This window comes from Triticum aestivum, chromosome 1D (assembly GCF_018294505.1).
Source record: "Triticum aestivum cultivar Chinese Spring chromosome 1D, IWGSC CS RefSeq v2.1, whole genome shotgun sequence".
Taxonomy (NCBI): Eukaryota; Viridiplantae; Streptophyta; class Magnoliopsida; order Poales; family Poaceae; genus Triticum; species Triticum aestivum.
Genome location: NC_057796.1, coordinates 318,542,635 through 318,558,968, shown reverse-complemented (window position 1 = coordinate 318,558,968; position 16,334 = coordinate 318,542,635). Strand labels below are relative to the sequence as shown.

At 44.7% G+C, this 16,334-nt stretch overlaps 1 protein-coding gene across 1 annotated transcript; it reads right to left on the bottom strand.

Moving 5' to 3' along the window:
* Positions 1-14,007: 14,007 nt before the first annotated feature.
* Positions 14,008-14,924, bottom strand: LOC123181745 (vasodilator-stimulated phosphoprotein). Its single transcript, XM_044594076.1, has one exon. The coding sequence runs from the start codon at positions 14,828-14,830 to the stop codon at positions 14,369-14,371; it is 462 nt and encodes a 153-aa protein (XP_044450011.1). The 5' UTR covers positions 14,831-14,924; the 3' UTR covers positions 14,008-14,368.
* Positions 14,925-16,334: the final 1,410 nt, after the last annotated feature.

Genomic DNA, 16,334 nt, shown 5'->3' with positions numbered 1-16,334 from the left:
AAGTAACGTGGTTGATGTAGTCGAACGTCTTCACGATCCAACCGATCAAGTACCGAACGCACGGCACCTCCGCGATCTGCACACGTTCAGCTCGGTGACGTCCCTCGTACTCTTGATCCAGCTGAGGCCGAGGGAGAGTTTCATCAGCACGACGGCGTGATGACGGTGATGATGAAGTTACCGACGCAGGGCTTCGCCTAAGCGCTACAACGATATGACCGAGGTGGTAATCTGTGGAGGGGGGCGCCGCACACGGCTAAGACAACTGCCAACTTGTGTGTCTATGGGGTGCCCCCCTCCCCCGTATATAAAGGAGGGGAGGAGGAGAGGGCCGGCCCTCATAGGGCGCGCCCAAGGGGGGGAGTCCTACTCCCACTAGGAGTAGGTTTCCCCCTTTCCTAGTAGGAGTAGGAGAAGAAGGAAGAAGGAGAGATGGAGAAGGAAAGGGGGGCTGGCCCCCCACCCCAATTCGGATTGGGCTTGGGGGGGGGGGCGGCGCGCCCTCCACCTGGCCGCCTTCTCCTCTCTTCCACTAAGGCCCAATAAGGCCCATTGACTCCCCGGGGGGTTTCGGTAACCTCCCGGTACTCCGGAAAATGCCCAAACTCATCCGGAACCATTCCGGTGTCCAAACATAGCCTTCCAATATATCGATCTTTATGTCTTGAGCATTTCGAGACTCCTCGTCATGTCCGTGATCATATACGGGACTCTGAACTACCTTCGGTACGTCAGAACACAGAAACTCATAATACCGATCGTCATCGAACGTTAAGCATGCGGACCCTACGGGTTCGAGAACTATGTAGGCATGACCGAGACTCATCTCCGGTCAATAACCAATAGCGGAACCTGGATGTTCATATTGGCTCCCACATATTCTACGAAGATCTTTATCGGTCAAACCGCATAACAACATACGTTGTTCCCTTTGTCATCGGTATGTTACTTGCCCGAGATTTGATCGTCGGTATCTCAATACCTAGTTCAATCTCGCTACCGGCAAGTCTCTTTACTCGTTCCGTAATGCATCATCCCGCAACTAACTCATTAGTCACATTGCTTGCAAGGCTTATAGTGATGTGCATTATCGAGAGGGCCCAGAGATACCTCTCCGACAATCGGAGTGACAAATCCTAATCTCGATCTATGCCAACTCAACAAACACCATCGGAGACACCTGTAGAGCATCTTTATAATCACCCAGTTACGTTGTGACATTTGATAGCACATAAAGTGTTCCTCCGGTATTCGGGAGTTGCATAATCTCATAGTCATAGGAACATGTATAAGTCAGGAAGAAAGCAATAGCAACAAACTAAACGATCATCGTGCTAAGCTAACGGATGGGTCAAGTCAATCACATCATTCTCTAATGATGTGATCCCGTTAATCAAATGACAACTCATGTCTATGGCTAGGAAACTTAACCATCTTTGATTCAAAGAGCTAGTCAAGTAGAGGCATACTAGTGACACTCTGTTTGTCTATGTATTCACACATGTGCTAAGTTTCCGGTTAATACAATTCTAGCATGAATAAGAAACATTTATCATGATATAAGGAAATATAAATAACAACTTAATTATTGCCTCTAGGGCATATTTCCTTTAGTCTCCCACTTGCACTAGAGTCAATAATCTAGATTATACAGTAATGATTCTAACACCCATGGAGTCTTGGTGCTGATCATGTGTTTGCTCGTGAGAGAGGCTTAGTCAATGGGTCTGCAACATTCAGATCCGTATGTATCTTGCAAATCTCTATGTCTCCCTCCTTGACTTGATCGCGGATGGAATTGAAGCGTCTCTTGATGTGCTTGGTTCTCTTGTGAAATCTGGATTCCTTTGCCAAGGCAATTGCACCAGTATTGTCACAAAAGATTTTCATTGGACCCGATGCACTAGGTATGACACCTAGATCGGATATGAACTCCTTCATCCAGACTCCTTCATTTGCTGCTTCCGGAGCAGCTATGTACTCCGCTTCACACGTAGATCCCGCCACGACGCTTTGTTTAGAACTGCACCAACTTACAGTTCCACCATTCAATATAAATATGTATCCGGTTTGTGACTTAGAGTCATCCGGATCAGTGTCAAAGCTTGCATCGACGTAACCATTTACGACGAGCTCTTTGTCACCTCCATAAACGAGAAACATATCCTTAGTGCTTTTCAGGATGTTCTTGACCACTGCCCAGTGATCGTCTCCTGGATTACTTTGGTACCTCCCTGCTAAACTAATAGCAAGGCACACATCAGGTCTGGTACACAACATTGCATACATGATAGAACCTATGGCTGAAGCATAGGGAATGACTTTCATTTTCTCTCTATCTTCTGCATTGGTCAGGCATTGAGTCTGACTCAACTTCACACCTTGTAACACAGGCAAGAACCCTTTCTTTGCTTGATCCATTTTGAACTTCTTCAAAACTTTATCAAGGTATGTGCTTTGTGAAAGTCCAATTAAGCGTCTTGATCTATCTCTATAGATCTTGATGCTCAATATATAAGCAGCTTCACCGAGGTCTTTCATTGAAAAACTCTTATTCAAGTATCCTTTTATGCTATCCAGAAAGTCTATATCATTTCCAATCAACAATATGTCATCCACATATAATATTAGAAATGCTACAGAGCTCCCACTCACTTTCTTGTAAATACAGGCTTCTCCAAAAGTCTGTATAAAACCATATGCTTTGATCACACTATCAAAACGTTTATTCCAACTCCGAGATGCTTGCACCAGTCCATAAATGGATCGCTGGAGCTTGCACACTTTGTTAGCATCCTTTGGATTGATAAAACCTTCGGGTTGCATCATATACAACTCTTCTTCCAGAAATAAATTCAGGAATGCAGTCTTTACATCTATTTGCCAAATTTCATAATCATAAAATGCAGCAATTGCTAACATGATTCGAACGGACTTAATCATCGCTACGGGTGAGAAGGTCTCATCGTAGTCAACTCCTTGAAGTTGTCGAAAACCTTTCGCAACAAGTCGAGCTTTGTAGATAGTAACATTACCATCAGCGTCAGTCTTCTTCTTGAAGATCCATTTATTCTCTATGGCTTGCCGATCATCGGGCAAGTCAACCAAAGTCCACACTTTGTTCTCATATATGGATCCCATCTCAGATTTCATGGCCTCAAGCCATTTCGTGGAATCTGGGCTCATCATCGCTTCCTCATAGTTCGTAGGTTCGTTATCGTCAAGTAACATGACCTCCAGAACCGGATTACCGTACCACTTTGGTGCGGATCTTACTCTGGTTGACCTATGAGGTTCAGTAGTAACTTGATCTGAAGTTACATGATCATCATGATTAGCTTCCTCACTAATTGGTGTAGGAGCCACTGGAACTGATTTCTATGATGAACTACTTTCCAATAAGGGAGCAGGTACAGTTACCTCATCAAGTTCTACTTTCCTCCCACTCACTTCTTTTGAGAGAAACTCCTTCTCTAGAAAGGATCCATTCTTAGCAACGAATGTCTTTCCTTCGGATCTGTGATAGAAGGTGTACCCAACAGTCTCCTTTGGGTATCCTATGAAGACACATTTCTTCGATTTGGGTTCGAGCTTATCAAATTGAAGCTTTTTCACATAAGCATCGCAACCCCAAACTTTAAGAAACGACGGGTTTCTTGCCAAACCACAGTTCATAAGGTGTCGTCTCAACGGATTTAGATGGTGCCCTATTTAACGTGAATGCAGCCGTCTCTAAAGCATAACCCCAAAACGATAGCGGTAAATTAGTAAGAGACATCATAGATCGCACCATATCTAATAAAGTGCTGTTACGACGTTCGGACACACCATTACGCTGTGGTGTTCCGGGTGGCGTGTGTTGCGAAACTATTCCGCTTTGTTTCAAATGAAGACCAAACTCGTAACTCAAATATTCTCCTCCACGGTTAGATCGCAGAAACTTTATTTTCTGGTTACGATGATTTCCACTTCACTCTGAAATTCTTTGAACTTTTCAAATGTTTCAGACTTATGTTTCATCAAGTATATACCCATATCTGCTCAAATCATCTGTGAAGGTCAGAAAATAACGATACCCGCCGCGAGCCTCTATATTCATAGGACCACATACATCAGTATGTATGATTTCCAATAAATCTGTTGCTCGTTCCATTGTTCCGGAGAATGGAGTTTTAGTCATCTTGCCCATGAGGCATGGTTTGCAAGTACCAAGTGATTCCAAAAGTCCATCAGAGTGGAGTTTCTTCATGCGCTTTACACCAATATGACCCAAACGGCAGTGCCACAAATAAGTTGCACTATCATTATCAACTCTGCATCTTTTGGCTTCAATATTATGAATATGTGTGTCACTACAATCGAGATTCAACAAAAATTGACCACTCGTCAAGGGTGCATGACCATAAAAGATATTACTCATATAAATAGAGCAACCATTATTCTTGGATTTAAATGAATAACCGTCTCGCATCAAACAAGATCCAGATATAATGTTCATGCTTAATGCTGGCACCAAATAACAATTATTTAGGTCTAAAACTAATCCCGAAGGTAGATGTAGAGGTAGTGTGCCGACGGCGATAACATCGACTTTGGAACCATTTCCCACGCGCATCGTCACCTCGTCCTTAGCCAATCTTCGCTTAATCCGCAGTCCCTGTTTCGAGTTGCAAATATTAGCAACAGAACCAGTATCAAATACCCATGCACTATTGCGAGCATTAGTAAGGTACATATCAATAACATGTATATCACATATACCTATGTATATCACATATACCTTTGTTCACCTTGCTGTCCTTCTTATCTGCCAAATACTTGGGGCAGTTCCGCTTCCAGTGACCAGTCTCTTTGCAGTAGAAGCACTCAATCTCAGGCTTAGGTCCAGACTTGGGCTTCTTCACTTGAGCAGCAAATTGCTTGTCGTTCTTCTTGAAGTTCCCCTTCTTCCCTTTACCCTTTTTCTTGAAACTGGTGGTCTTGTTGACCATCAACACTTGATGCTCCTTCTTGATTTCTACCTCCGCAGGCTTTAGCATTGCGAAGAGCTCGGGAATCGTCTTATCCATCCCTTGCATGTTATAGTTCATCACGAAGCTTTTGTAGCTTGGCGGCAGTGATTGAAGAACTCTGCCAATGACACTATCAACTAGAAGATTAACTCCCAGCTGAGTCAAGTGATTATGATACCCAGATATTTTGAGTATATGCTCACTGACAGAACTATTCTCCTCCATTTTGCAGCTATAGAACTTATTGGAGACTTCATATCTCTCAATCCGGGCATTTGCTTGAAATATTAACTTCAACTCCTGGAACATCTCATATGCTCCATGACGTTCAAAACATCGTTGAAGTCCCGCCGTAAAGCATGGCACACTGAACTATCGAGTAGTCATCAGCTTTGCTCAGCCAGGCGTTCACAACGTCTGGTGTTGCTCCTGCAGCGGGTCTTGCACCTAGCGGTGCTTCCAGGACGTAATTCTTCTGTGCAGCAATGAGGATAATCCTCAAGTTACGGACCCAGTCTGTGTAGTTGCTACCATCATCTTTCAACTTAGCTTTCTCTAGGAACGCATTAAAATTCAAAGGAACAGTAGCACGGGCCATTGATCTACAACAACATAGACATGCAAAATACTATCAGGTACTAAGTTCATGATAAATTAAAGTTCAATTAATCATATTACTTAAGAACTCCCACTTAGATAGACATCCCTCTAATCATCTAAGTGATCACGTGATCCAAATCAACTAAACCATGTCCGATCATCACGTGAGATGGAGTAGTTTTCAATGGTGAACATCACTATGTTGATCATATCTACTATATGATTCACGCTCGACCTTTCGGTCTCAGTGTTCCGAGGCCATATCTGCATATGCTAGGCTCGTCAAGTTTAACCCGAGTATTCCGCGTGTGCAAAACTGGCTTGCACCCGTTGTATGTGAACGTAGACCTTATCACACCCGATCATCACGTGGTGTCTCGGCACGACGAACTTTCGCAACGGTGCATACTCAGGGAGAACACTTGTACCTTGAAATTTAGTGAGAGATCATCTTATAATGCTACCGCCGAACTAAGCAAAATAAGATGCATAAAGGATAAACATCACATGCAATCAATATAAGTGATATGATATGGCCATCATCATCTTGTGCCTTTGATCTCCATCAGCAAAGCACCGTCATGATCACCATCGTCACCGGCGCGACACCTTGATCTCCATCGTAGCATCATTGTCGTCTCGCCAACTATTGCTTCTACGACTATCGCTACTACTTAGTGATAAAGTAAAAACAATTACAGGGCGATTGCATTGCATACAATAAAGCGACAACCATATGGCTCCTGCCAGTTGCCGATAACTCTGTTACAAAACATGATCATCTCATACAATAAAATTTAGCATCATGTCTTGACCATATCACATCACAACATGCCCTGCAAAAACAAGTTAGACGTCCTCTACTTTGTTGTTTGCAAGTTTTACATGGCTGCTACGGGTTGAGCAAGAACCGTTCTTACCTACGCATCAAAACCACAACGATTTTTCGTCAAGTGTGATGTTTTAACCTTCAACAAGGATCGGGCGTAGTCACACTCGATTCAACTAAAGTTGGAGAAACTGACACCCGCCAGCCATCTATGTGCAAAGCACGTCGGTAGAACCAGTCTCGTGTAAGCGTACGCGTAATGTCGGTCCGGGTCGCTTCATCCAACAATACCGCCGAATCAAAGTATGACATGCTGGTAAGCAGTATGACTATTATCGCCCACAACTCTTTGTGTTCTACTCGTGCATATAACATCTACGCATAGACCTGGCTCGGATGCCACTGTTGGGGAACGCAGTATTTCAAAAAATTTACCTACGATCACGCAAGATCTATCTATGTGATGCATAGCAACGAGCGGGAGAGTGTGTCCACGTACCCTCGTAGACCGAAAGCGGAAGCGTTAAGTACCGCAGTTGATGTAGTCGAACGTCTTCGCGATCCAACCGATCAGGTACCGAACGCACGGCACCTCCGCGATCTGCACACGTTCAGCTCGGTGACGTCCCTCGTACTCTTGATCCAGCTAAGGCCGAGGGAGAGTTTCGTCAGCATGACGGCGTGATGACGGTGATGATGAAGTTACCGGCGCAGGGCTTCGCCTAAGCGCTACAACGATATGACCGAGGAGGTAATCTGTGGAGGGGGGCACCGCACACGGCTAAGACAACTGTCAACTTGTGGGTCTATGGGGTGCCCCCCTCCACCGTATATAAAGGAGGGGAGGAGGAGAGGGCCGGCCCTCATAGGGCGCGCCCAAGGGGGGGAATCCTACTCCCACTAGGAGTAGGTTTCCCCCTTTCCTAGTAGGAGTAGGAGAAGAAGGAAGAAGGAGAGAGGGAGAAGGAAAGGGGGGCCGGCCCCCCACCCCAATTCGGATTGGGCTTGGGGGCGCGCCCTCCACCTGGCCGCCTCCTCCTCTCTTCCACTGAGGCCCAATAAGGCCCATTAACTCCCCAGGGGGTTTCGGTAACCTCTCGGTACTCCGGAAAATGCCCGAACTCATCCGGAACCATTCCGGTGTCCAAACATAGCCTTCCAATATATCGATCTTTATGTCTCGAGCATTTCGAGACTCCTCGTCATGTACGTGATCATATTTGGGACTCCGAACTACCTTTGTTACATCAAAACAAATAAACTCATAATACCAATCGTCATCGAACGTTAAGCGTGCGGGCCCTACGGGTTCGAGAACTATGTAGACATGACCGAGACTCATCTCCGGTCAATAACCAATAGCGGAACCTGGATGTTCATATTTGCTCCCACATATTCTACGAAAATCTTTATCGGTCAAACCGCATAACAACATATGTTGTTCCCTTTGTCATCGGTATGTTACTTGCCCAAGATTCGATCGTCGGTATCTCAATACCTAGTTCAATTCGTTACCGGCAAGTCTCTTTACTCGTTCCGTAATGCATCATCCCGCAACTAACTCATTAATAACATTGCTTGCAAGGCTTATAGTGATGTGCATTACAGAGAGGGTCTAGACATACCTCTCCGACAATCGGAGTGACAAATCCTAATCTCGATCTATGCCAACTCAACAAACACCATCGGAGACACCTGTAGTGCATCTTTATAATCATCCAGTTACGTTGTGACGTTTGATAGCACACAAAGTGTTCCTCCGGTATTCAGGAGTTGCATAATCTCATAGTCATAGGAACATGTATAAGTCACGAAGAAAGCAATAGCAACAAACTAAACGATCATCGTGCTAAGCTAACGGATGGGTCAAGTCAATCACATCATTCTCTAATGATGTGATCCCGTTAATCAAATGACAACTCATGTCTATGGCTAGGAAACTTAACCATCTTTGATTCAACGAGCTAGCAAGTAGAGGCATACTAGTGACACTCTGTTTGTCTGTGTATTCACACATGTACTAAGTTTCCGGTTAATACAATTCTAGCATGAATAATAAACATTTATCACTATATAAGGAAATATAAATAACAACTTTATTATTGCCTCTAGGGCATATTTCCTTCAGTTCACGCTTAGTGTGGAGCAAGCTAAGGCTGGAAAAGGATCCAAGTTCCCGATCGCGTTCAACAACTACCTCACATGGTTTCTTGCAAGTAGCCGTGTGGAGATATGCAAGCCGACGTATAATGAGGATATTTTGGAAGAGCTGCACTGCATGGTGTGGCGCCTTGCACGTAGGCGTTGCACATCTGGACAAATGTCCAGAGAGCAACAGAAAGCTACAACCAGAAACATCGCGGTGTGGTGCCTAGCTCTGAGGCGCCACACCATACAGTGCAACGCCTCTGTGCTAGGCGCCACACAAGGACTTAGCGAGCTTTTTGGCAGAGAAGTGGCTGCAACCTTCTGTTGCTCTCTGGATAGCTTGTCCAACTGTGTGACGCCTAGCCCTGAGGCGCCACACTGCACGATGTGGTGCCTGGCAGTTAGGCGTTGCACATGTGGACAAATGTTCAGACCAAAATAGAGTGTATTGAACTATTGCCGTCACGGGTAATGCACGTGCACCCTTGAGCACCCTATTGAAGCATTTGGCCATATTGCTTGTCATTTGACCATATCTCCGACCATCTTCATCAAAAGCATGTGCCCACTTGTTCCTTTTTTGAATGTGCCTATTGAGAAAGTCTTGACCCCCGGGATCAAGTTTTTTGTGTGCGAGCAATTTGTTGTACAAGTAGGAGAACCGCTTGTCGGAGAAAACGAGACAACAATCTTGAAGATCATCGGCCAACTCCTTAAGGCCACATGCCCTATAGAAGTTCGAACAAAAGTGCCTCATGCACCATCGATGGTGCAACGGAGCATGACCGGGAATGTCAATGTCCACCCCGTTAAGAATTCCTTGATGGCGATCCGATATGACACAAGTTTCCCTTTGAGCGGGTAACACCTTCGTCCTCAAAAGACGGAAAAACCACTCCCAGTTGTCATTGTTCTCCACCTCAACCAAAGCAAATGCCAATGGCAACACCCGGTTATTGTCATCACTTGCTATCGCAACCAACAAGGTGCCCTTGTATTGTGCCGTCAAGAACATGCCATCAACGGCGATGACCGGCCGACAGTGTTCGAAAGCCCTCATGCATTGCTCGAACGCCCAAAATGCACAGCCAAATACTCGGACGGTCCTTCCGTCATGAACCGTTGTTTTTCCCCATGAGGCTCGACCACATGAACCATGCCCGGGTTAGTGGCGGCCATGGCTAACAACAACCTAGGGATTCGGTTGTATGCTTCCTCCCAATTACCATACAACATCTTAAATGCGGCTTACTTCGCCTTCCATGCCTTGTCGTATTTCACCTTGTAATGAAAGATGGCTTTCACAAGGTCCATGACATGTTGGATGCTCATTGTTGGAAGTGTGGATATTGAGTTGGAAATCCTGTAAGCGATGAACTCGGACGTGAGTTGTCTTTGGTATTGGGAGACAACCTTGCCATCCACCCTCTTGCCTCGGCACATGTGACTTGGTACACAACTCACTACGTGCCAAGTGGGACCTCCTTTCCATGGTCTTGAACGCACAATCCATGGCCATTTTTTCTCTTCACATGCAACCGTGTAGCACACATTAACGTCCGAGTTCACCACCTTGTGTGGACGATAATGCATAACCGAGTAGTTGTCGAGCCACATCTTCAATTCCAAGAAGGTTTGGAACTTAGACCCGCGAGAAATCCTGTTCTTGTCGTCTTCCAAATCACGGTGAGAACTTGGCCTAACTCCAAAAGATATACCTTGGCCACCATCTACCACGGCTTCATCCACGAGACTAACATCCTTGAACAATGTAGTCCGATGATCCCGCCCGAATACCTTCTCGAAAGCTTCGGCCTCCTTTACCGTGAACCCCCTCCTCATCAACTTGTTCGTCGGGACCTTCATCATCTGAATCCGATGCATAGCCACGCGAATAAGGGATGGAATGGTCCATTGTCTCTTGTACATGATATTTGTCGAGATCACCCACATTGTTGTCATGTAGATCAATTTCATTGTCATCGTCCGCATACTCATCATTCTCCTCTTGTAAAGCTTCATTTTGGTTGTTTGGAAACGGGCTCAATATTGGCCTCACTTGTTGGGTCAAAGGAGGTTCAACAATTTCATCTCGGTTCAAGGGTGGGGGGCTACTAGCAACCAAGGGGGAGGGGTTCCGGTTCATGTTCAAATGCAAACTTGAATCAACCTTCTTCGTAGCAAATAACTCAAGAGCCTTGTCTAGTGATTCGGCCACCGTCTCCGTGTATGCAACCCAACGTTTCTCGGAGTTCACACGTATTGTCTTCCAACTGATGTGCATTCCAAAACCAACATTATGCCTTCCCTCCAACTCACCGATATCACTAGGGTCCATCCAATTCAAATCTTTCCTCACTTGTTCCAAGACCTCCGCATAGCTAGGACTACTATCAAACACCATGTCAAGCTCATCCGGGTCCGGTTCAATATTGCCTTTCAAGATGGCTTCTTTGTCCACATGATGAACAAACACACATGTTCTTCCCATCCCTATAAGCATTCAAACAACAAAACGTAACATATCTTCCGTAAGTACTAATCCAAAGATTAACACGGAATACAAACCCTAACATAGATATGAAACAACAACCCTAACCCCCCAACATAACAACACCCATAACCCTAACCCTAACATACTAACAAGCCTAACCCTAGCACCAACATAACAACACCCATAAGAATAACCCTAACATACTAACAACCCTAATCATAGGAAATTGGCAAACAAACATCTCATATCTCCATACAAATCTCTAGATCCATAAAGACTAGGGTTTCCCCAAACTAGCAACCAATGAGCAAATGTTAACATTTCTTGGATCAAAACAAGGAGATCAGAGGAGACTACCTTGAGGGAGGGATTGGGTTCGAAATCCACGGACAAAATCTTCAAATTTGGAAGATTTGGAGAAAGATTTGAGAGGGGGAGAGGGGGCAAATCTCGTGAGGATGGGGTTGGGGGTTGGAGTGTGGGGGGGGGGGCGTGGGGGAAGGGGGCCAGCCAGCCAACTAGTAACAGCATGTGCAGCGCCCAACAGCTAGGCGCTGCACGTAACAAGTGTGGCACCTAGCAATTAGGCGCTGCACATTACATGTGTGTGGCGTCTAGCTCTGAGGCATTGCACTGCTCGGTGCGGGCCCCATGGGTGCCACGCTGGTCAGATGTGCAACACCTGCAAGATAGGCGCTGCACGGTAGGATGTGGCGCCTGCGTGTCCTGAGTGAATTTTTTTTTGAACCAATTCATTTTGTGAATTGTTTTAATGAATTGTTTTCATCTACAGGTCAAAATTGTCAAATTTGCCGCAAACGTACAAAGTGCGGATAGACAATGGGGGACGGGATCACAGTTTGATGGTGATGTCACCTTAGATGTGCTATAACAAAATTACATCTAGATGTGCCCTAGTCAAGTCCATTAACAATTTAGGTTTCTCCAGCTGTGTGGTACCACAACTTCTTATTCGCAACAAAAAAAAGTGGCACCACAACTTCTTCACTCCATAGCACGCTCTCGGCTTCATCCCAGCTATTGGATGAGATCTTCCATCTCAAGAAGCCGAGGGTTGTTTGCAGTAAATTGAGACCTTTAAATTCAAAATTTTGAAATCCCAAACGTAAAGAGGAAAAGGTGCCCGGACCACCAAAAGTCCTATTCTAATCCCGAGCTCAGATGAACCCTAATAAACAGTAAAATTGAAAATAAATAGTAAACAAATTCAAAAAATTCTGTTTTTTTTGGTAAACTTTGACAAATGTTTTGTATGCTTGCAAAATTTCAGCATGAAATGACACTCGTGAAAGTCATGGCAAGAAGAAAAAAAATCAACACTCCTAAATGTTTACAAAACTAGAATTTTTGGAGCATCGATTTTTTTTTTTTTGCCACAACTTCCACGAATGTTATTTAGTGCTGAAGTTTTGCAAGCACACAAAACATTTGTCAAAGTTTACAAAAAAAAAATCAGAATTTTTTGATTTTATTTTCCTGTTCATGAGGGAGCATTTGAGCTCAGAAGCAGATACTCCACATCCCGGACCACCCCCATTGTTCGACATCATTATTAAGAGTAAAGATGGAGATAAAGAAACATGTGGGCTATGTCAGGAGCATACGCCTCCACAGCTCTTCCTGGGAAATACAAGCAGTCAAAGATTCCATTATCATTTAGGACAGAGGTGATGAAGCGTCCCCCCACTGACACTGTTGCGTTGCATTTGCATAGCTTGCACTGCCAGGCAAACAATTAACATGCTGGTGCCCACAATGCAGTGTCAGTTTTTTCATGAAAAATGGAACTTTCTGAAACAAGTCAAATGAAACCAACTGTTCACTCAGAAGAAGTATTCATCATACAACAGGGAGGCAGGGAATAGACAAGATTAATAAGTAACTACACAGCAGAATGAACCAATGGAGGAACTAGCAACAGCTCAATCATGTGCAATCTTCTTTAACAAAAGGTAGCTCGCTTGGCCCCGCTATACAGATCAATGAGAAGCACTTTTGTCTCATGGCCTGAACAACGCATATTAAGATTTGACACGCAACATAATCAATGTGTTTATACATCTCAATGCATTTGTGTTGAATGTGGCTGATTATAGAGCTCACAGAATGTCCAAGCTGAAAATGTGTTACCGTCTACCATGTTTTCTTTAACGTGCTACGAGGCTAATAGTCACAGTGTAACATCAATCAAAAGCGCATTTGCCAGAACATGATAAAAAAAGAATATCATGCAAGGCTGATGTGGCCGTGCTGACGGCAGTGATGTCTAGCAATTCTATCAAGCAAAGGGGCAATTATGTTATACTATTTGTATCATAAAGACCAAAGGTAGGTCATCAACACATCTATATGAACAAATATTGGCTTCATTATGTTGACAAACATAAGGAAGTTTGGTGAACCAAACAGTGCCACACCGAACGTAGAGTTGAAACAAACAAAGGGTTGTCAAACAACATAATCAAGCCAATAATAATGTGGCATGGTTTGGTTGTCAACATGTCACACCAACCACAGGATAACTTCATATTTTCTAAAAAATACTGGACCAAACTATGTTCAAATAGGTGACGTTAGTTATCAGACTACCAGTGAATATGTGATTAGGTAATCAGCAACTGTTTGCAACAATTTTGAGCCAATCAGTGGGGGTGTTCAGTCTCATATGTCCTTCTGTTTATTAATTTCAGATGGAAGTTCATCAATGTACCTAATCCGTACTTGTCTGAAAGAATTTATTGCACTTCAATCCCTCCTACCGGAACACCCACTCCAATAGATAGTAGTACCACACACTTCACCAGCCATTCAAACCACAAGATAAAATGGTACCACTGACAATTCAGCATTCATAGTGATAGAGTACAAAAAAAAAACGTAGGTATTTCCATGATTCCTGAATCTGATTGAAAACCAATCTCCCAACAAATAATCATAACCACTAAAAAGATACATTTGCCCACACAGCCCTTGTGTTTTATTAGTAACAGATATGGGTAACATGACTAATCACCACCACCGCTTGCAGATAAATCTACAGAGGTGCAAATACGACACATCACAAACATTTCATGAATTCACACCCGTCGCAAGTTCCTCTAAGCCTCCATTAGCTCACCAATATACAATCACAACCTCAAATGCATTCAATTAGTGGTAGAGGAATTATTCTGAACATTACCTTCAAACAAAAGATTCCAAAATGCAGACATTTTTCAGGAGCTTAGGTTTCTTGGGACCCTGTCACCGTCCGAGCAGAAGAGGTTACCAGCCGTGGAAGATATCGGAGCACTTGCCCTTGAACCAGCGGAGGCCCCTCCGCAGCGAGGACTTCACTTTCCCTTCCACTGAGTAAGCCTTGTAGCTCGCCACCCGCCGCCGCCGCTTCATCTCCGGGTCGCTGAAGCACCACATGTTGGCGCTTCCACCGCCCCCACCTCCCCCTCCGCTGCCGCCGCTCCCCACGCCACCTTCCCTCCTCCCCGGAGGCGGGGGCAGTGCGAGGCGCGGAGGCGGGGGGAGAGGCGGAGGCGCCGTCGTGTAGATCTCGATCCGCCGGTCGCCTGCGCCGGGGAAAGCGCCGTCTTTCTGCGCGGAGGAGAAGTATGCGTTGGCTTGGGGGGCGACGGAGGAGAAGTAACCATTGCCGTGGAAGATGGTGGGGTCCGGGGCCGAGGACGGCGGGGGACGGAGGTCGCGCTGGTAGGGGCGGTGGTAGTCGGCCATGGAGAGGAGCGGGAGGAGGTGGTGGTGGCGGTGGAGATGGGGAGGAAATGGAGTGTTGGGGGAATTCGGAATAGTCGTTTAGCTTTTTGTTTGGAAGGACAGTGGGAGAAAGGGAAAGAAGAGGACACACCAAGAATTTTCATTTCCTTCGGGATGTGGAGTTTTATTTTTCTTATTTCAATCCCTCGGCAAAAAAAAGTGAAAAACCATATACTTCCTCTAGTCCATATTACTTGTCGCAGTTTTAATAGTGACTTGGTGATATAAACCTTGGAAGTTCTGACCTTTCAACAATAAGCACTCCTTGAAGTTGGATGGGTATCGACTTTGACGACTCAACTACATCCTACATTGGACAGTAGACAACGCTACTGATAATCAGTCACTAAGTCAATCTCTTAAAGTTTACGGCACGGTTAATTTAACCATGGAGGTCTAGTTCATGCATGCAGTCGAGGACAACGAATTATAAAAAATAGTAAGCTAAAATGTATAAATAAAGATGAAACATTGGTAGAAGGTGGGGTTCCAAAAAATGGTTTGTTGCAAGGGACATGAGAGTATGCATGAGAAAGGGAAAGAAGTGGAAGCTACAAGAATTTTGGTTTCCTTCCCATGTATGAAATCTTTTTTTCCTGTATATCAATCCCTCGGTAAAAAAAACATATAGGATTTTAATTTGGTGATACACACCTCGAGTGTCCTAGTCATTTAAAGGGAAACACTCCTTTGCATTGGATGGAGATCAACTTTGACGATCCGACTACATCGTACGTCGGACATGAGACGACACGCATTAGCAGTCACCAAGCCATTTCACTTAAAGGTTACCGACAATATCGGATGCACGCCAGCTAACCATGAAGACCTAGTCCATGTGTGCAACCGAGAACAAGTAAGACCTCGTGCTTAAAGAAAGCAAGAACTGTGAAGATATGATGACCTATAAGTATATGGGATCAATCGTAGTCCTTTCAATAAGTAAGAGTGTCAAACCCAACGAGGAGCAGAAGGAAATGACAAGTGGTTTTCAGCAAGGTAATGTCTGCAAGCGCTGAAATTGTAAGTAATAGAGTAGTTTGATAGCAAGATAATTTGTAACGAGCAAATAATGCTAATAGTAACAAAAGTGCAGCAAGGTAGCCCAATCCTTTTAAGGCAAAGAACAGTCCAAAACGGTCTCTTAAGATAAGCAAAGCATTCTTGAGGGTACACGGGAATTTCATCTAGTCACCACTGGTACACGTCGGTGCTATACACACGGTTTTTAACCCCTTTCCGCGACGGCGTTCGGAACCGTCACCTAGTGAGTGTGGGCGATAGGGGGGTGACCCAGAAACCGTCGGGGATATGCCCTCCTGGCACACACGCTCGGCAAAATGAGGTCGTGTGCGACCGGCAAGCACTCAAATACAGAAATACGTACAGTAGTGCTCAAAAAATACAATTATACAGGCGAAATCATTTCTAGTCGTACAAACATCCCACACAGTCAGTCACCGCT